This window comes from Panthera onca, chromosome D3 (assembly GCF_046562875.1).
Source record: "Panthera onca isolate mPanOnc1 chromosome D3, mPanOnc1 haplotype 2, whole genome shotgun sequence".
NCBI classification, from domain to species: Eukaryota; Metazoa; Chordata; class Mammalia; order Carnivora; family Felidae; genus Panthera; species Panthera onca.
The window spans coordinates 54,007,806-54,029,992 of record NC_138350.1 but is presented as its reverse complement, the minus strand read 5'-3'; the positions used below and the strand labels follow the sequence as shown (position 1 = coordinate 54,029,992).

Sequence of the window (22,187 nt, the reverse complement as noted above, 5' to 3'; positions counted from 1 at the left end):
TCTCTGATCATGCTCCAACTTTCCAATCATATTATCTCCCATTCTCTTGCTTGTCTTTTCATTTATTGTAATTTTTTTTTTTTTTTAGGAGCTGAATGTTTTGTTTGGTGAAGTCTAATTTATTTTTTCTTTAATGTTTCTCTCTCTCCATCCTTCCTTCTTTCCTTTCTGCCTCCTGCCTGCTTGCACTTTAAATATATTTTTCTATTATATTCTGGCCTGCATTTTTTTCTTATTAGAAATGTAGCTCTTATTCATATCCTATTACCTTCATAGTCATGTTTTCTGGCTATTTTAAAGACTATTTATTTATTATTGTTTTTCAGCAATTTGACTATGATATTCCCAGATGTAGTTTGTTCTCTTTATATTTTAGTTGTTTGGGATTTGCTGAGATTCTTAGATGTATAAGTCAGTGTTTTTTCATCAAATTTTGAAATAATGTGGCCGTTATTCCACAAATATTTTTCATTCCAAATTTCTTTTTTTTTTTTTCAAGAACCTCAACTTCACATGTTAGATTGTTTGATTTTTGTCCCACAGTTCTGTTCTTTTCATTTTCCTTTCTGTTCTTTAGAGTAGATATTTTCTATTGATTTGTGTACACATTCACTGAGTCCTTACCATATTCAATTTGTTGCTAAGTCCAACCAATATATTTTTTAATTTAAATTTTCATACTTTTCAGTTATAGAATTTCCATTTGTTTTTTTTTCATAGTTTTTATTTTTATGTTTATGTTGACGCTAAATATGTGTTCAGTTGTAAAGACCAGATTTTCCTTTAATTACTTGAACATATTTTTTTCTTTACCTTTTAGAACGTATTTATAATTTACTTTAAAATCTTTGCTATGTACAACTTCTGGGCTATCTTGGGTTCAGTTTCTACTGATTTTTTTTCTAGACTTTTAAAACACATTCTTCTGTTTCTTTGTATGATTTAATAATGGATATTTGTGTAGTACATTGTGAAGATTCTGGATTCTGTTATTTTTTTCTGAAGAGAATTGATTCTTTTTCTAGTAGTCAGCTCAGTTAATCATTTGATTAACTTAAAAGTGGTATATGCTTGGGAATGTCTGTGGCTCAGTCAGTTAAGCACCAATTTTTGATATCTGCTTAGGTCATGATCCCACGGTTCATGGGATTGAGCCCCACACTGGGCTCTGTGCTGACAGTGTGGACCCTGCTTGGGATTCTCTCTCTCCCTCTCTCTCTCTCTGTCCTTCCTCTGCCTGCTATGTCTCTCTCTTTCCCTGTGTCTCTCACAATGAATAAATATACATTTAAAAAAAGTGGTATATGCTTGGTTTTCTGCAAAAAATATTCAGGGAATTTCACTCTACACACACACACACACACACACACACACACACACACACACAGAGTCTAGCCCTTATCTACAGATTCAGAGAGCACTCTCACATGGATTTTTTGGGGTCCTTCTCTGCATGACTGTGTCTTTTTCAGTTTCCTGCCCTGAAGATTCTGTCTCCACTACCTATGATACTAATCTTTGCCCCTTATCTCAACAGGATTTCCATGTTCTTTTCTTCCCCCAGATCTCTATATTGCAATTGAAGAATTGTCCCTTGGCAGAGAGCATGATTATTGTGGGACTCAACCTTATGAATTTTCCTTTCTCAGGAGTCAAAGGCTGGAATTCCTATTTTCCAATGTCTGAAAATAGTTGTCTTGCGTTTTTTTTTTTTTTTTCATAGTTGGAAGACTAAATCTATATCAGTTACTCCTTCACAGATAGTAGTAGAAATATTGATTGGTGGGATTGTTGTATGAAGATTTCTTAGAGAGGAGAGAACAGAAGCCAGGTTACAGCATGATAACATTTTTCAAAAAGTGATTTATTCTTTCACTTATTTATTCAATAGCTTTTAAGCCACTAAATATAATTTCTCTCCATAAAGAATGCAAAGCTTCATGGGAAGATAGATGGGAAGCAGATAGATGTGACACAGTTAGAATGCAATGTGTTAAGTTCTAATAAAGAAATAGAAATTATACAGGTAGATCCAAATGTCTGAAAGATTCAAGAATTCCTCACAGGGAAAGGGCCATGTAAGAAGGCTGTTAATATTTGCATAGAAATTGCAATTTAAAGAAGAGAACAGGAAGTGAGGGTATTGTGACTGTTGGTATAGAATGCTCATTTGAAAAAATTGCTAGTCAAAGCAAGATTTAGTATAAGATAATAGCTATAGGAAGTAGTCAGACACAGAAATAGACCTGTGATTACTTAAGGGAAGCAAAACTAAATATACTGAAATTGCAGAGTTTTAAAAGACTGAAGGGACTGGTGATAAGTGAACACTGAACAGGGCCATTTATATGTTAAAAGTGGTTCGGGGTTGCTGGGTGGCTCAGTCTGTTAAGCGTCCGACTTCGGCTCCAGTCATGATCTCACAGTTTGTGAGTTCGAGCCCTGCATTGGGCTCTGTGCTGACAGTCAGAGCCTGGAGCCTGTTTCAGGTTCTGTGTCTCCCTGTCTCTCGGCCCCTCCCATACTCATGCTCTGTCTCTCTCTGTCTCTCAATAATAAATAAATGTTAAAAAAAAAATAGAAAGTGGTTAGAGTAGATGCAGTCTTTAGTCATCTCCAACTCTGAGAGTCTATGCATACTATTTTATATATTCAGTGATAAATGTCTTCTACATTGTAAGGTTCAATAAAAAGAAAGTAATTCTAAAGTCAGAGAAAGGTTCCCTGTACCCCGATTCCTCCAGTATGTAACAAAAACTAAAGGGAACTTTGTGTCTATAAAAAAAAAAAAAAATTAAAGGTACTTTCTGTTAATCACACAGAGGCTTTCCAAGGAGGAGAAGTTATTTCTAAACTTGAGAACACTGACTTTTTCTACATCTGGGAAAGAAAAGATGTTAAAAGGGATAACAGAATGTGAAAAGCAAATCTGTGTTTCGATGAGTTTTCTCCTGAGTGCTGAGTTCAGATAAAGGGACAATACAGTAATTCGGGTAATGGACATAAAGGAACCACATATTAAAAGCAGGAGAGAAGGGAGGGTGGGTTGGGTGAATAAATTATGAAAGGATTACATTCACTGCAAAGAGAGTTGGCAGTTTATGAACACTGCATTTTATTTCATTTGCCCATAAAATCAACCAGTCTGTATTTTTTTAAATGGGAGTTTCATGTTATAGAGCCAACAAACCTCAACTGTAGCCTAGATCCAGGAAGATCTTGCTTACCTCTTAGGCATTGGTTCTGAGTAAGGGAATTAAAGTTGGGCAGATGTTTAGAGAGGTTATAAGTCTTGCCTGAGCTTGTCTTTAAACACTCACTCTGACAATTTGTGCACAGGCTTTGCGAGGAGTTCTATCAGTATGTTTGACTAAAATCATTAATTAGCTGTATCATGGAATTTAAGGTGAAAAAGATTTTGTACAACACCCTACCAACCCATTCATTTATTAAGTCAGAAATCTGAGGTTAGAGACTGGATAGCTTTAACTTAAGCACAGTTGGTTATCATTCCAGTCAAAAAAAGAATGAACATGGACACCTAGTGTAGTGATCTAGGGTGACTCTAAATTGAAAAGAAATGTAAAGGAAAGTTGTAACTTGTATTATGCCTGTACTAGAATAAAAACAGTGATAATAACTCCTGGATTCTGGGTTTACATTGCGCTACTCAAGATGCCATGTCTTTTACAGACTTTTATTGCAAATTTTAACTTCGTAGTATTTCTTCACTTTACTGTATGCAAAATGTTAATCCCAAACCATAGGGGTGTAATGGAAATTAATTAGTATTCACATAATAGGATGAGAGTGGTACATACAAAAAAATGTTAAATGAGTCATCGCTATCCTTGTTTTCTCCACATTTAATGAAGCAAAACAAATGTTTTGAGTCTAAGGACAACTGCCTGGTTGTTAAATGTGTATTAAAACTTTATTTCTAGAGGGAAGGGCAACATGCCCTTATCAAGATATTTGGATAGGAGATCAATATGTAATTTTCACCAGCTTGTTCTTTAGCCCTATGACTGTTACAGAGATGAAAATATATATCTGTGTATGAACTATAGATGAGAGATGGAATATAACACACGAAATGTTCATAGCAAGTATATGTGTTGAGTATAGTCAAAGCAAACTAAGCTACATTGGAATATCAGCACTGATACCTTGAAGGAACAAGCAAAACTCAAAAATGAGTGATACGTGAAACATTTGAGATGCCCTGAAATATATTTTTAGGACTGCTTCGCTTTTTTTGCCACCTTTGTAAAAATATAAGAACAACCTTAAAGTATGGCTTATACTCCAAAGCCCAGGAGATATAGTTCAAATTTCAGTTCTCCCACCTACCAGTTCTGTGGAAATGGACACATTATATAATTTCACTAAGCCTTTGTTTCCTCACCTATGAAATCGAGATAATCCATTTCATAAGATTGTGGTGAAGATTAAATAAAATATGGAATCAAAAGTACTTAGCATAGTTCCATGTTTGGCACATATTTTTAGTTCTCAAAAAGTGTTAGTGTGCATATATGTGTGTATACGTATACACGTATATGTGTTTATACATATATGTAACATATGGGATAGTGTAAACATTTGTAAATGAAACAGGTATGCTGTTTTCACGGACATTATGTTTTTGGAGGAGATGTTATTTAAAAGATATTTAAAACATTGCTGTTTAAATGAAGATATTTACTCTCTGAGTTGGCATGGAAACAAAAAGCACAGTCTGGAGGCAACGGCATAACTTCTGTGTTCTTCAAGGTCAGCCGAAATGAGGACATCACACTGTTCTCACTGAGGCACCGAGCCTATTTTGTGTCTTGCATTTAAGATCAGTGACTGCGACTATCATCCAGCCCAATAGAGTCCTTAGAGGCAAAAGGACTGCAAGTAAGCACTTTGGTGGAGTTTCATGGACAACTTTGCTGTGCTTCTGCAACCTTCAGTCGACTTGGGACATGCCAGGATTAGAATCACTGAGGCACATCCGACTGAGTGGATTTTATGATGAGTACAACTTGAATGCTATAGTGGGAACATCAATCACTCTTTGCATGAGACTCCAATTTTCAGAAATGGAAGGTAGAAAATGAGGTTATTATAAGGATGAAGGGGACCTGCTTTTATTTTTTTTCAGCAAGAGAAACTCATGCTGGATTTAAAGAACTTCTTCAATGCATGAATGGTTGGATATTATTTACACTGGGAGATGTGGACTCTCTTTGAAGGGAGAATTTGAAATATATTTCAAAGGCATTTTTTAAGTGATTCAGGAACTATTTAGAAACTACTGGATTAACTGGTTTTTTGCCTTTTTTCTTTAGTGTTTTTTTTAATGTTTAGTTCATGATGTTATAGAATACTTTATATAATTACATATAATTAATATCACCTAATATCATACCATTCTATAATTTTCTGAACTCTTTGTCAATGTGTTTATTAAGAAATTTAAAAAGTGTTAGTATTAATAAAGCAGAATATTTTTTGCATATTCTGAATATCACAGTTTACTATTTTGTATGTAACTATTAACTAATTTCTGTCTGCTTTATCTTTAAGGGGTGAATGAAGGCATTTACTTTAGTTACCCATGTCGCCGTCAAAGCTGTGCTTTAGTAAACATCCCAGCACCATGTGTCAACAAAATGATTTCACACATTGAAAATGTGGAATCTAAAATACAAGAGCATTTGAAACGGGTAAGATTTAAAATGCTAACATTTTTTGGAAGCTTGATAGAACCTGTAAGGGCTGTTACTCATCCCAGGGAGTTATTTTTTTTAATGATACTTGGAATATTTTATAGAATCTTTGCTTAGTTGTATAATTTACTAATCTAGACATGTTTTTGATAGTCTCACTTCAGAAGGGTGAAACGACCTTATTAAATAGATTTTTTTTTCCCCTACCTGTTTGTTCGTTATCCGGAGGCAATCATGCTAAGTAGTAATTTCCATAAGCCAACTTGACTAGTAAATTAAATAGTATTTACATCATTTTTAGGGACACTAAACTGATTAGATGATTAGATGAGTAAATTGGTGTGTGAAAGGACGGCGTGCCCTTCTTAATGAGTTATTTTGTTCTAAAGAAATACTTAATAGGTCTGTTGAAAGAGAATGTAATGATTCTGTCTTTTTAACCTGTTTGCCTTTATTATTCTGAAGGGAGTTCAATTCTGAAAACACTGTAACTTCTGGTTATTTTCAAAAGATGACAAGAATGATAAAAACCTTCCCATACCTTTCATTAAGATTATTCTGTGCAAACACTGCACAAATAGATTGTGCAAACAAGGGGATAGGTTTGTGCTGTATCTCTTCCCTCACCACTGTTGTTGGATCTGGCTCTGAGAAAGTTCTGATGGACCAGTCTTCATGCTTGATGTAGGGTGTTGTCTTCTTCAAGAGGCATACGAGTGTAGTCCTTAAAATTGTCCTTCTCAACATTTTTACCACTTGAAAATATTTTATCCAATAAAAGTTGTCAGCTGATTGTACCCTTGGGAGGAGTTTAACATTATTCAGTTTTATTCATTCATTGCCTATAGTCCCAGGCACTGTCTTTACCTGTCTAGTTCTGGGGGAGCAACAGGGCTCACCCCTTTACCAGTTTCCAAGGGATTATGTGTGCAGAGGGCAAAATAACGCAGAGAAACAACTTGGTGATACCAGCTGGAACCTCCACCCCAAATTCCATTGCAATCCCCAACGTGAAGGGCAAAAAATAAGTCCTATTTTGAGTTGCAGATTATGTGATTCCTCTGGATTTGGGGGTTAGGAGTCAAAGCAGGTAACTGGTTAATTATGTCTCCACATTACCCAAACCTCGTGTTTTATTACTCCAATTGTTGGGGAAAAAAATGGCCTAATGATGAAGACAGGCTGGTTCATGAAGGATCTACCAGCCAGCAAAAGAGAAAGGGGTGTTTTGCCCAAATAAGTACATTTCTTCTGCTAAGGCCTGCAAATCTGAATGTATGGCCCAAGTAACATTCTTGACTTTGTTCAATTCACAGTGACATTTCTTCCCATTGAAATTGGGTTTTTCTTGGGACTGTAAGGAGTACATTTATGCTGGGATTGGGTTGGGGTCAAGGACAGAGAAAAAGAAAGTGATGCTCTCTCTAGGCCTGCAGTTCATCTTCTTTTAATTACACCATTTTCACATTTGTCTAACTTACCAATTGTGTTTCTCTATAAAGTGCTTGATTTTTAAAACAGCTTTATTGAGATAATTTAAATATCATAAAGTTTGTCATTTAAAGTGTACAATTCAGCATTTTTTAGTGTATTTGCAGAGTTGTGCAACCATTACCATAATCACAAAAGACCACGTATTGTATGATCCCGTTAATGTGGAATGTCCAAAATAGGCCAGTCTGTAGAGACAGCAGATTAGTTTTCTAGGGCTGGGGGCTACTGCTGATGGTTGTGGGGTTTCTTATGGAAACAGTGCTTGTTTGTTTTTAATCAGAATCATCTTAATCTTTTATTAGATAAAGCTCTATAAATAACTATAAAGCCATCATCTACTTTGGGTATGGACTACATTAAGTGAGTGAAAAGATCAATCTTTTTTTAAATTAAATTTTTTTTTTTTAATTTTGAGAGAAAGAAAGCAAGGAGGGAAGGGGCAGAGAGAGAAGAGAGACAGAATCCCATGCAGGCTCCGCCCTGTCAGTGTAGAGCCAAATGTGGGCTTGAACCCATGCACTGTGATATCATGACCTGAGCCAAAATCAAGAGCTGGACAGTCAATCGACTGAGCTACCCAGGTGCCCTAAGGTCAGTCTTCTTTGGATCAACCATTACAGTTTGTTTGCACACTGAATCGCAGTGGTTTCCATTATAGTCAGAATGAATGCTGTAGAGCCTGTGATTAGCAGAGATGAATCTGCCATAAGTCTGTCCATGCAGTCCTAATAGTTTAATTGCAATTCTGAATTTTGAAAAGGAAATTCTTCAAAGTAGAGTTACTGTGAACCTTTTCTCTATATTTTATTTTTGCAAAGAATGAGAAAACATGGCAATATGATAGAAGTAATTACCTGGATAACTTCCCATACAAGTACAAGATTTTGTTTTATTTTTTTTCCACTGTATTTTTCTAGATGACCTAGACTAGAGATAGCTTTATTTACTTTGGAGTCATTTCTACTGAACTGAAATTTTTTTTCTTCATTTGATCAATACAAATCATTAAAATGTTACCATGATTTGAAAGAATGGCATAGAAAGTATTTAGAAATCATTCTTTAAAATATAAAGAATGTGTTATACAAAAATGATAACATTATTAGCAGTAAAAGTGTTGTAATGGTAATACTAAGCGCTTACTATATATCATAGGCCGTATTAAACACTTAATATGTATGATTTCATTGAAACCTTACAAAAAACTTGTGAGGTAGAAACTGCCATTATCCCCAGTTACAGGTGGGGAAACAGATTCCAGAGATAACGACTTCCCCCAAGATCACACAGTCAATGTCAGAGTTAGCATCCAGGCAGGTGTGTCTGAGATCTAAGAACATCCTATTCTCCCCCATACTGAAAGTATCCCTGAAAGTAGGTCAGCTATGAGGATCAAAAAAATATGAATGTTGAAATGCCTGCAATTCCAGTTAGAAAATTTTGCTGTGCTTATACCATTTCACATGTGTTTTCAAATTCTGAAAAATAATATTTAATCATCTGATCCTACTGACCAAATCTCTAATACTTTGAGTTCTCTTATTCTGTTAATTCTATTTCATTTGAAACTTAAGGACACTTCAAATCCTAAAGTATTCACTATTTGCCATTCTATCATTCCCGTTTTCCATTATTTACTTTCTTGACTAATGTATTCATCTCTTAAAACACTCACTAATTGGTATATCTGGTTCTTCACTTTTTTATCTTACCATCCTTCTAGTCTGACGGAACTCTGCAAGCCCTGATGAGTTCCCTCTCATGATCTGCCATCTCCATTCCTACACCCCAGGCTGCTGAATAGTGCCAGAAAACATTACACAGAAATCCCAATTTGAGATGTTACACATTCATGGTGTCCAACCTCAGTGGGGCCTTTAGCAGTGCTCTGAAATTATTCTGTTTGTTAACCAGAACTTTCTCTAGTATTCTCCAGTGGCTATTCCCATCCTCTCTTTGGTTCAGGCCTCCAAATCCTCTAATTCACTACTCATTCATCTCTTACTTTACAAAGAAAATAGGAGGTATGACAATAGAAATGCTTCAAACTCTTGTTATCCCACTTACCATTCTTGAATTCCACAAATATTATTCCTTTTGTCCTTCCATGGGAAATCTCTTCCCTCCTCAGTAGCTACTCCCCTCATCTGCATTCCATCTTTTTCAAGGATCTTGTTCCATCAGGTGTTCACATCTCTCTTCCAAATTTACTTTTTTTCCCCCTAACTCACTCCTATCAATATTTAAAATATTGATGTTTCTCTTGTTTTCAAGAAAATATTTTTTATCCCATACACCTTTAAACATATCTTTTTCTCTTTCTTCATGTTTTACGTAACTAACATCTGAAAAGGATTGCATAAATTAAACATTTGTTTCCTACAAATTACTCACTTATTCATTGGAATCTGGATTTGGTTTTTATTGTTTTCATGAAAATAACTTCAGAAAAGTAAACATTTTTTTTCCCATCTATTGGTATACACATACACACACATTCTCTCTCTGTCTCTCTCTCAAACTTTGTGGCTAGAACAAGCATTTATTTTGTTACCATTGAGCAATTTGTTCTGGGCTCAGCTGGACAATTTTGTTAGTTCTTGCCTGGGGCCAGTTATGTGGATGTAAACACCTGCTAACTCAACTGGAAATAGTGACTAAGATGGTCTCACACCCATGTCTGGGACAGTGTTCTAGGAGGACAGATCTCAGTGGGCAAAAGCTTAAACTATTTGCGTGTATTATGATTGTTCAAGTTCCACTGGCCAAAGCAAAGCATATAATCAATCCCTTTGTTAATGCAGTAGAATATTAGACAAGATGTGGATGACACGAGAAATGAATTTGTGGGGACAATTTATGTAGCAGTCAATCTGTTGGTTCATTGACATCATGGTCCACAACCCATCCAATTGGAGACTGTAATCACCAACCCCCGAAAAGTTTCATTCCATGATGGTATCATGCAGAGGTCCATGATTATATGTTCCACAACAGATATGATGTGGATGATGTTCTCTGGGTGCAGCTTCTTTTGGTCTAGAGATCTGTGAATTAAAATGATGTTAAATACTGCTCCTACACACTTAGCAAACAGTGGTGAAGCAGGGACAAAATTGTCACAATGAACAGTGTTACTCAAAAGGAGAGAAATGAAAGACACATAACTTTCACTGATGCCTGTAATTCTGAAATTTATGAGGGCACATGGTGTTATGTCTGTCACTTCTGAGTCTAAACAATGCTGCCAAGACCCAGTTCTGCTTCCTGGGGATAGTTTCCTAATTTGTGGTTCTCTTTGTCTCTTTGCATTACTCTCTGAGCTCTTGGTTCTGAGAGATATTTAGAATTCCATAAGAAGTAGACCTGAGTAGTTACTCTGAAACTTTTTTCCTGTATTAGTTCAGGCTGCCATAAAAAATACCACAGGCTGGAAGAATTAAACAACAGAAGTTTATTTTCTCACAGCGCTGGAGGCTAGAAGTCCAAAATCAAGGTGTTGTCACAGTTGGTTTCTATTGAGGATTTCTTCCTGGCTTGTAAACAGCCTCCTTCACACTGTGTTCTTACATGGCCTTTCTTCTGTGCCCACATGTTGAGAGAGAGTGAGCTCTGGTAGGTTATTATTTTTTTTTTTTGTCTTCTAATAAGAATACTAGTTTTATTGGATTAGGACTCCATTCTATGACATCTTTTAACTTTAATTATCTCCTTAAAGGCCCTATCTTCAAATATAGTCACATTGGAGATTAGGGCTTCAACATATGAATTTTAGTAGAACACAGTATTGTTCATAACACTGATATAAATTGGAAGTTTCTCTGCATTTTTAATCTTTTGTATTTTAGTCCAAAATGTTACAATTCCCATAAGAACTTTGGGGCTTCATAATTAATCTGATGGGGTTCAAACCTCATAACTCAAAAGCCATGGTCATATTTTTTGCTTTAGTATTATTTCCTTTCATTTAATTAATTTTTATGTCTTCTAAATAGTATTGTTTTATTAAACTTTATTTTAAAACAGTTTAAGACTTACAGAAAGGGAAGATAATATAGAGATTTCATATATACTCTGGACCATGTTTTCCCTAGCCTAATATCTTACATTAGAATAGTACATTTATTATAATTAATGAGTCAATATTGATACATTATTATTAACTAAAGCCCATACTTTGTTCCAGTTAAAATATTTTTTTATTTGAGACACAGTTCACGTACCGTAAAATTAACCATTTTAAAGTGAACAACTCAGTGGCATTTAATACATTCACAATGTTGTACAGTCACCACTTCTATCTAGTCCCAGAACATTTTCACCACCCCATTCACATCAAGGATTTAATATCTGTTCACCTCTACCCTGGTGTGGCAACCACAATTTCTATGGATTTACGTATTCTGAATTTTTTTTATATAAATTAAATCATGCAATATGATCTTTTTTGTCTGGCTCCTCTTACTTAGCATAACATTTTGAAGTTCATCCACATTGCACCGTGTATCAGTACTTTATTACTTTTTATGGCTGAGCAATATTCCATTATATGTATATACCACTATGTTTAACTGTTCATCTGTTGGTGGGCCTTTGGATTGTTTCCACCTTTTGTCTATTGTAAATACCTTTTTTTCAGTTCTTTTGGTTCTTTTCAGTTCTTTTTTCAGTTCCACCTATGGGTGGAATTGCTTTATCAAATGGAATGGTAATTCTATGTTTAACTTATTGAGGAACTACCAAACCATTTTTCATAGCTCAACAATTTTGTTGTTGAGTTGTAAAATTTCTTTATATATTTGGATCCTGGACCCTAATCAAATATATGATTTTCAAGCATTTCCCCCCATTATATAGGTTGTGTTTCACTTTCTTGATAATGTCCCTTGATGTACAAAAGTTTTTAATTTTGATAAATTTCAGTTTATCCTTTTGTCGTTTTTCTTTATGCTTTTACTGTCATATTTAAGAATTCATTGCAACATCCCAGGTCATGAAGATTTACCTCTTTGTTTTCTTGTATGAGTTTTATGGTTTTAGCACTTACATTTAAGCCTTTGATATATTTTGCACATAGGAGGCATGTATATTCTTGGGTGAAAGGTAAGAAAATGGAGGATTAAAATGGCTCCCCTCATCCTTTACACCCTCTTCCATTAACAGGCAATCCCTATTCTCCCAGCCTTTAAGCATAGACTGGATTTGGGATTTGGGTTGAACAACAGACGTGTCAGAAGAAATATCAGACAACTTCTAAGCAAAGTCTCTTGTCGAGAAGCCTCGAAGCCTCTGCTGTCACTCTCTTGCTCCCATAAGCTTCCCATGTAAATAGGCTTAATTAATATAGCCTCCTTGAGGATGAATGACCAAGTAGAGAGAGGCGCCCATTGTGCAGTCAGCAGAAACCACCAGACTTGTGAGTGAGGCTGTCTAGACCTACCTATCCTAGTCAAGCTGTCAGATGACTAATGAGTTTGTGCTCACATTGGTTGTCTTCAGACAAGACCAAGAACCCATCCTGCTACACCCAGTTTACATGGTGACTCATAATTATGAGCAAATAAAATTGGGGATTGTTTTTAGCCACTAAGTTTAAGAGTGGTTTATTATGCAGGAATAATTGATACATTGTTGAATATAACATTGAAATTACACATATACATTTAGATCACAAATAAGTAACTAAATAAAATGGAAAACTCCACTCTGTATAGTGTTGGAAATGAAAGTTTTGTTCACCTTCACCTGTTGGAAAAATACTTTTCCTGTGTTGTTGGGGTGTTTTCTTTTGTTTTGCTAACTTGACCGTCAACAGGCTTTCTTCCCACTTTGGTGGATACTTTAGCCAGTTTTTATGGCTCTCTCCATGTTTACTTCCTCTGTCCATGTTGGAAATACTGGTGCTCCCGAACTATGTCCCCTTCTGACTCTATTCTCCTCGTGGGTGATCCCATTTGAATTGATATTATTTATACATTGTATTCTTAGATTAAATTGGGATTTCCAGCTCAAATTTTTCTTTTTTTTCTAGGTGCCCATCGAACACCTTTTTATATATGTCATTGGAGCCTCTCAAATTTGAAACATACAAAATTGAACTAGTCATTTCTTCTTTCTTCTGTGCTCCTAGGTGCAGTTAATGGCACCAGTTATTCACCCAGGACCATAAGTCAGGAGGCTGATTAATTATATTGACTACTCACCTTTCCTCACCCTTTATATACAGTCAGTGATTTGTTTTGATTCCACCTCTGGAATGTGTCTCAAATCCAAACAATTCTATCTATACTATAGTATCTTCATTCGGACCACTCTCATTTTTGCCTGGATACTAGAAGAGTCATTTCAGTCAATTAATAATGATTAATTCCTATTCCTAGGCATAACATCAAAGTCCCTTTATAAAATAATATTTACTCTTAAGCTTCATGTCCCTTCATATATTCTGTTCTAGCTTTGATTACCTCTAATCTCTGGGCCTTAACCTATGAAATTTCTGTTATCTCTGTTTTGCCCTCTTACTCCCACAAAACCATCTTTGCTCTCCACAGCTAAGGATAACTGTCTTCCCTTGAAATCTCATAAGACATTTTACTGCCCACTACTGTGACAATTAACACATTGTGTTTTAGTTGTTACTTTATGTTTGTCTCCTACAGAATTGTAAGATTTTGGAAGTTAGAGTCTATATGTAAGTCATCAGTCACAATAGTGCTACCATTATGTGGCACATTATAGGCATTAACTAAATGCCTTTTTTTGTTCAAATTTATTTATTTTATATAATTTTTTAATTTACATTGTAAGTTAACATATAGTGTAATAATTGGTTTTAAGAGTACAATTTAGTGATTTGTCACTAACATGCAACACCCAGTTCTCGTTACAAGTGCCTTCCTTAATACCCATCACCCATTTAGCGTATCCCCTGCCTACCTCCCCTCCAGGGACCCTCAGTTTGTTCTCTATAGTTGACAGTCTATTATGGTTTGCCTCTCTCTCTCTTTTTTTCCCCCATCCCCTGTGTTCATCTATTTTGTTTCTTAAATTCCACATAGGAGTGAAATCATGTGGTATTTATTTTTCTCTGACTTATTTTGCATAGCATAATACACTCTAGCTCCATCAATGTCATAGCAAATGGCAAAATTTCATTATTTTTGATGGCTGAGTGATATTCCATTGTATCTATATACCACAACTTCTTTATCCATTCATCATCAGTTGATGGACATTTGGGCTCTTTGCATAATTTGGCTATTGTTGATAAGTAAATCAGGGTGCATGTGCCTCTTTAAATCAGTATGTCAGTATCCTTTGGGAAATCCTGGTAGTGGAATTGCTGGGTTGTGGGGTAGTTCTATTCTTAACTTTTGAGGAATCTCCAAACTGTTTTCCAAAGTCAGTGCACAAAGTTTCATTCCCATCAACAGTAAGAGGGTTCCCCTTTCTCCACATCCTAACGCTTGTTATTCCCATGTTGTTACTTTCAGCCATTCGGATAGGTGTGAGGTGGTATCTCATCATGGTTTTGATTTGTTTTTCCCTGCTGATGAGTAATGCTGAGCATCTTTTCATGTGTCTGTTAGCCATCTCGATGTCTTCTTTGGAGAAATCTCTTCTCATGTCTTCTGCCCATTTCTTAACTGGATTATGTTTTTTTGGGTGTTGAGTTTGATAAGTTCATTATAGGTTTTGGACACTAACCTTTTATCACATGTTTGCACATTCTCCCATTCCGTAGGTTGCCTTTTAGTTTTGTTGATTGTTTCCTTCTCTGTGCAAAAGCTTTTTTATCTTTTTAAAAAAAAAAAAAAATTTTTTTAACGTGTATTTAATTTTGAGACAGAGAGAGACAGAGCATGAACGGGGGAGGGTCAGAGAGAGAGGGAGACACAGAATCTGAAACAGGCTCCAGGCTCTGAGCAGTCAGCACAGAGCCCGTCGCGGGGCTCGAACTCACATACCGCGAGATCGTGACCTGAGCCGAAGTCGGACGCTTAACCGACTGAGCCACCCAGGCGCCCCAAAAGCTTTTTATCTTAATGAAGTCCCAGTTGTTAATTTTTGCTTTTGTTTCTCTTGCGTCCAAAGATATGTCCAATAAGAAGTTGCTATGGTTGAAGTCAAAGAGGTTGCTACCTGCCTTCTTCTCTAGGATTTTGATGGTTTCCTGTCTCACATTTGGTCTTCTATCCACTTTGAATTTATTTTTGTATATGCTGTAAGAAAATGGTCCAGCCTCATTCTCCTGCATGTTGCTATCCAGTTTTCTCAACACCATTTGTTGAAGAGACTTGTCTTTTTTCCATTGGATACTCTTTCCTGCTTTGTTGAAAATTAGTTGACCCACAGTTGTGGAACCATTTCTGGGTTTTCTATTCTGTTTCATTGTTCTATGTGTCTGTTTTTGTCCTAGTACCATACTATCTTGATGACTACAGCTTTGTAGTATACCTTGAAGTCAGGGATTGTGATGCCTCCAGCTTTATTTTCTACAAGATTGCTTTGGCTGTTCAGGTCTTTTCTGGTTCCATACAAATTTTAGGACTGCATTTCTAGCTGTGTGAAAATGCTGATGGTATTTTGATAGGGATGGCATTAAATGTGTAGATTACTTTGGGCAGTATAGACATTTTAATGATATTTGTTCTTTTAATCCATGAGCGTGAAATGTTTTTCCATTTCTTTGTGTACTCTTCAATTTCTTTCATCAGTGTTCTATACTTTTCAGAGTACAGATCTTTTACCTCTTTGGTTGGATTTATTCTTATGTGTCTTTTGGTTTTTGTTGCAACTGTAAATAGGATTGATTCCTTGATTTCTTTTTCTGCTGCTGCACTATGGGTGTATAAACCTGGCACAGATTTCTGTATATTGAATTTGTATCCAGTGACTTTGCTGAATTTATGTGTCAGTTCTTTAAATAAATACGCTTTAATGAATGGGCTCAGGAATAATTTTTAAAATTATTTCAAATTTTGCATGAAGCTGCTTTTTAAAATATGGGGAGGATGTACTTGTTCTTTTAAAAAAAAACTTTGAATTTGGCATATTGTTTGATAAACATTGCCTATGTTTTCAAGCAGATTTGGACCTTTGTGTAGGTTGACTATAGGAAACTCCAAATTGATTGCAGATTCAATGGTATGAGTATTCGTTCCAAATGAAAGTTGTTCACAGTTGTGGGAGATAGTATTCAGTATTAGTATTTCACATCTACAAATATTTTATAATAAAAAGGAGATTCCCACCATAAAGTTATTTTTTTATTAATTTTTAGGATGGAAAATAGAAGTGTATATGAATACCTTGTCTTAAAAAGTAAATAGCATTTAAATGTGACAATTAATTTATATATTTAAATTTAAATATATAAATTTAATTTATATTTAATTTAAATATATAAATTATAATTTATATTTAATTTAAATATATAAATTATAATTTATATTTATATATATTTATATTTAATATGTATTTTAATATATATTAAATATACATATTTAATATATATTATATATAAGTATATAATATATATAAATATAAATATATATATAATTTATATAATATCAAATATATAAATATAATTTAAATATATAAAACATTTGGGAATACTTTTTAATAGAAATATGAAGCTAAATAACCAGGTCATTTAGAATGTTACACGTATCAAGCAGAAGTTTGTGAGCAATGTAGTTTAGAGCTAAAGGCAAATAAAGTTTTTGATTTCCCCGTAATGTGTTAATTTTTAAAAGTGTGTCCAATGTGATATTTTTAGTACCCTCCCACTTTTGTTTCTCTTGCTTTTTGAAAGACAAAGAAATAAAAAAATGTACGGAATTTTGTGGTTAGTTGGGTAAAATTGGTTAACTGTGAATTATAATCAGTGTTTCTAAATATCTAAAACATTTATGGCAGTAAGTGAAATTCTCAGCTTAATTTTAACGGAATTTTATTAAAAATAATTTAGCAATTTCAAGCAGTTTCTAAAACTTTTATAAATATTTCAGATAAGTAATTATGAATATAAAACTCCAAAGTTTTCTGTGGTATTGTAGGCCTTCCCTTTGTTAACCATTGTTATCAATGTTATTTGAATACTAGGTATGTCAAGTTTTGCCTTCTCATATCGGATCAAAGACTGATTAAAATAGTTTTTCTTTATTGCTTCATCACTTAACATCTACAAAAATGTTGCTATGGTAAAGTTTTGATAGATGATCCTAAAATGTTTATACCAAATTTAACTCTATTTTGAAAAATGTAGGTAACCTATCTTTATCATTATAAAATACATCATGTTCTGTTGTGCTACAAAAGGGATTAAACCGATAGTATTAAGCATTGCATACTTGTTGAGGAATTTAACATTTTTGGGTAATTATGTCACAATTATTAAAGAGCCTCTTAACCAATTTCTTTCTGACTTTCTTGTGATACTTCAAATGGTTTCTCAGGACTATTATATAAATCAGCCTGTTGGTAGGTTTCTGCAGTATGCAGGACTGTGAGTTACCAGTTAAACTGAGGGATAATTATTTTCCTAATTATTGATTAGTTTAAGGTCTAATAATACACTCATTGAATGCTCATTCTCTTCTCTGTACATTTATCATTTGCCATTGTCTTTTGGGTTTATTTGGATTTTCTTATTGACCTGTAGGAACAAGTTGCTATCTTTAATTTGTTATATATGTTTTAAACTTACTCTCTCAGTTTGACCTGTCTTTTTACTTTATGATATCTTTTAGTTAAAATAAGTTTTTAATTTTAATACACTTACATCTTTCATTTTCCCTTTAAGTGCTTTGCATATTGTTTAAGAACTCTCTCCATAGTGCAGTCATGAAAATTTTTCTTTTATTTCTTCTAAAATTTTAAAATGTTTTTTTGCTTGAGATTTAATTGTTAAACAACATGAAATTGTGTTTTTGTGTGTGTGCAGATACAAAGAATGGAATAGGTAGTTATTTTCATTCGTAAAAATAGAGAAAATTATTTTTCTCAACATCAGTTTTTTGCAAAATCCAGTCATTTCTTAGAAATCAGTTATATTCTATCTATCATATCAAGTGTTCATATATGATTATATCTATTTCTGACTCCCATCATTCCACTGGTTAATTTTATCTCTATTATAGTACCTCATTTTACTAAATATGCTTCATAATATGGTTTTTTAAAGTCTATTTATTTATTTTGAGAGAGAGAAAGAGAGTGCATGAGTGTGTAGGAAGAGATAGAGAGAGAGGGAGAGAGAGAATCCCAAGCAGATGGGACTCCATCTCACCAATTGTGAGATCATGACCTGAGCCGAAATCAAGAGTGGGACACTAAACCTACTGAGCCATCTAGACATCCCCATAATATATTAAAAAAATTTTTTAACGTTTATTTATTATTGAGAGACAGTGAGACACAGAGCATGAGTAGGGGAGGGGCCGAGAGATGGAGACAGAATCTGAAGCAGGCTCCAGGCTCTGAGCCATCAGCGCAGAGCCGGATGTAGGGCTCGAACTCACAAACCGCGAGATCATGACCTGAGCCGAAGTCGGCTGCTCAACCGACTGAGCCACCCAGGCGCCTGCCCCTCCATAATATGTTTTAATATTTGGTATGGTAGTTCCCTCTTTTTTCCTTTCTTATACTTCTTTGGCTGTTCTTAGTACATATAGATTTTAGAATAAGCTTGTCATATTACATGCTAAACCCATTGGGATTTCAAACAACTGCATTCATCAGTTTTTTTTATTATGTAGATGAATTTAGTCTCTTCAGAAGTTTTTTTAGATTCCATTAAATCTATTATACTGTTAGCACAAGAAAATTTCAGCAGTTTAGCAAATACTGAAACTAATTTAGAGGAGAGGATTAAGTAGGAGATAATGAGGAAGGTGGGCAAATTGATGAAAACCTGATGTTAAATTATTAGTTAACATATTAATATACATATAGTATTCATTTAACATATATCTGTGTGTATATAATTATATGTACATGTACATATATATGGCTAAATATATATAGATCATTTAGTACACATAAATAGAACATCCTAAGCTTTCTGCCCATTTGTATTTAATTTTCTGTTAATTGCTGTTCATATAGTTTTCCCAGTTTTTTTTGTTTGTTATTTTTTACATATGTGCAGAAGTATTGATAAATATCTATTTTCTTTTATGTTACAATTTTTTTCTGCTTGTAGTATTTTTAACTTATTTGCAGTACTCTTTCATAGAGAAATTTATATGTAAAACCAATCCATTATCTGACAAATTTTGTATTGTTTAACAAAATTTGCCTCATATAAAGATTATTAAAATGTTTTATTATTTCAGTTAACCTTATTTTTTTTACATTTGGCTTCTTCAGATCTGAAGTTTATTACCTTATGGTATAGCATGAGACACATACTTTTTTCTCTTCCAAATAATTTTTAAATTATCCTAATATCATTTATTGACTTGTTCATCTCCCTTGATTTGAAATGTAAATTTTATAAAAAACTAAATTCTCATGTATATAGGTAATGAAATGATTACTTATTTTAGTCTTTTTCATATTTGGACAACATTCTTTTTCTTAAAAAAGTTTTTTTTGATGTTTATTTATTTTTGAGAGAGAGACAGGCATAAGCAGGGGAGGGGCAGAGACAGAGGGAGATACAGAATCTGAAGCAGGTTTCAGGCTCTGAACTGTCAGCACAGAGCCCAACATGGGGCTCAAACTCACAAACCATGAGATTATGACCTGAAGTCAGATGCTCAACCAACTGAGCCACCCAGGCACCCCTTGGATAGCAACATTCCTATACTAGATTTCATCTTTCTATTTTTTTTAATATTGTGGAGAAATATACATATGCCTTAAATTTATTATTGTATTCCCTTTTGTTCATCCCAGTGTTTCTGTTATGTCTTAAGTAAATTTTCTTATTTGTTATGCTCTAATATTTCCTTAATTATTTGTATAGTCTTTTTTGTTCTTCTATATTTATAAATAATAGACCAGACTGATTACTTGTTGTGAGCATACATTTTTTGCTGGGTTTTTTTTGTTGTTTTTGCTGCTATTGCTGTTATTTGTTTGCTTTTTAGCAGCTGTCAAAGTCTGCTTACATCAAAGGCTTTTAACCAGTACATACAAAATTATACTGGAGCTCCTTATAAATGGGAAGTAATATGTTTAGGCAAGAAAGTTGAGGGACTCTTTTTTTTGTTTACTTAAATAAGCATGCGTTTGAATTTGTTGTAGCACTTTAGAGTATTTTCACTCATTGATGAATCAGCCTTTGTTTTTCCTTACCCATCTGTTTGTTTCTATGTGAGATTCTGCTAGTTATGTGGGCTCTGTTTTGTTTCTCCCTAGAACCACAACTTCCATTCTTAGACAGCCTCTCCATCTCAGGCAGATCTTGTGTGGCTAGAGAGTTCTTCTCATGTCAGTGACTAGAAGGAATCTTTTCAGCCATGTATACTGGGTTCTTAGAACGAAAAGCAATAAGACTAGTCTGCTTCACCATAGGCTGGCCTTCAGTTGTTTACTTTGATTATCACCTGCTTCTCACATGCTTCTTCTCACATGCTGGGAATTTTTCATGAGCTCCACAGAGAAGCCTTTCACCTCCCCTGAAATGGTCTTCATTTTCCTCTTCTGAGTTATATTTTTCTTTGCTCTGTTTTCACTAGCAGTCCCTTCTGATTTCTTTCTATTTCTGGGAATTATTCTGAAGTATATGTTCCAGTGCTTTTATTGGCAAACATATATATTTTTCTCCAGAAATATTGTACAAGATGGGAATTGAAGAGAAGTAATCATGTATGCCCAACCTAACATCTGGAATTAGAGATTATCTAAGAAACCCATAAAATTATGACTATGTGTTCTCTTGTGTTTTTGGTAATTTGTGTTATGGCCCAAGATATTCTTAGAATATATCTGTAGAGCGTGACTCCTAGCCTGGAGTTTATAGTCTAAAAGAGGGACACTATAGAAAACGAGATATTTGTGAACTTACCTATAGTTAATGTGTTTTCTACTCTTTGGTAATATATTACAACTCAATGGTTATAATGCACTTCTCATTATGCAAAGTCTTCTGGGAGTAAGTGGCATTGAACTGGCCTTTGATGAAGGAGTAAGATTTAGAAGATGAAAGGTAAGAATAATTAGGTGGCAGTAATAATGAAAGGACTACGGAGTGGATGTAGAATACCTGGTTTAGAAATAACAGAGTATCGTTTGACCTCATATGATGGGACATGTGAAGTGGAGCACTTATAGTTTTATCTGTGAGTTCAAGTTTACTGTTATTTTTTGAAATATGTAAAATTTGATTTTTATTGAGATCTTTTATTTTGACAGTTTGAAACTTCTCTTGAAGAATGGTAAGCTCCGTTCATTTTAAATTGTTTTTATGTTTAAATTTTAATGATTAATATGCTGCAGATGAGTTTTACTTCAAAAGAAACAGGAAGTTAAAAGCAGAGTTTTTTGTATTTGATATTACAATGTATTTTTGAAAACATAAGAATTTGGATGTCACTGCACATGGCAGAATAGGGACCTCCGGGGCTCTGTCCCACCACAAAGAAATGCTGGTAAAAATTGGTCAGAATCGACTTTTGTAGAAATCTGAATTTAGTCAAAAACAACAGCCAGGAGAAGAGTTAATGAAGCATCCGTTGCATTGCATTAAGAGAGCACTGGGGCACTTTATTTATTTATTTTAAATTTTTTTTTTTTCAACTTTTTTTATTTATTTTTGGGACAGAGAGAGACAGAGTATGAATGGGGGAGGGGCAGAGAGAGAGGGAGACACAGAATCGGAAACAGGCTCCAGGCTCCGAGCCATCAGCCCAGAGCCTGACGCGGGGCTCGAACTCACAGACCACGAGATCGTGACCTGGCTGAAGTCGGACGCTTAACCGACTGCGCCACCCAGGCGCCCCAGCACTGGGGCACTTTAAA

The 22,187-nt window shown here is 34.5% G+C and overlaps 1 protein-coding gene across 6 annotated transcripts in view; it reads left to right on the top strand.

The window, feature by feature from the left end:
• The window catches only part of CCDC178 (coiled-coil domain containing 178), a 434,788-nt gene that overhangs the window by 49,745 nt on the left and 362,856 nt on the right, over nt 1–22,187 (top strand). For 5 of the 6 annotated variants that reach the window (XM_060613562.3, XM_060613563.3, XM_060613559.3 and 2 more), the window contains exons 4-5: nt 5,578–5,717; nt 21,582–21,604. In XM_060613562.3, coding sequence (XP_060469545.3) covers nt 5,578–5,717; nt 21,582–21,604 — 163 coding nt within the window. Of the gene's footprint in view, nt 1–5,577; nt 5,718–21,581; nt 21,605–22,187 lie in introns of those variants that run through there. The other variant, XM_060613564.3, reaches the window with a different exon arrangement.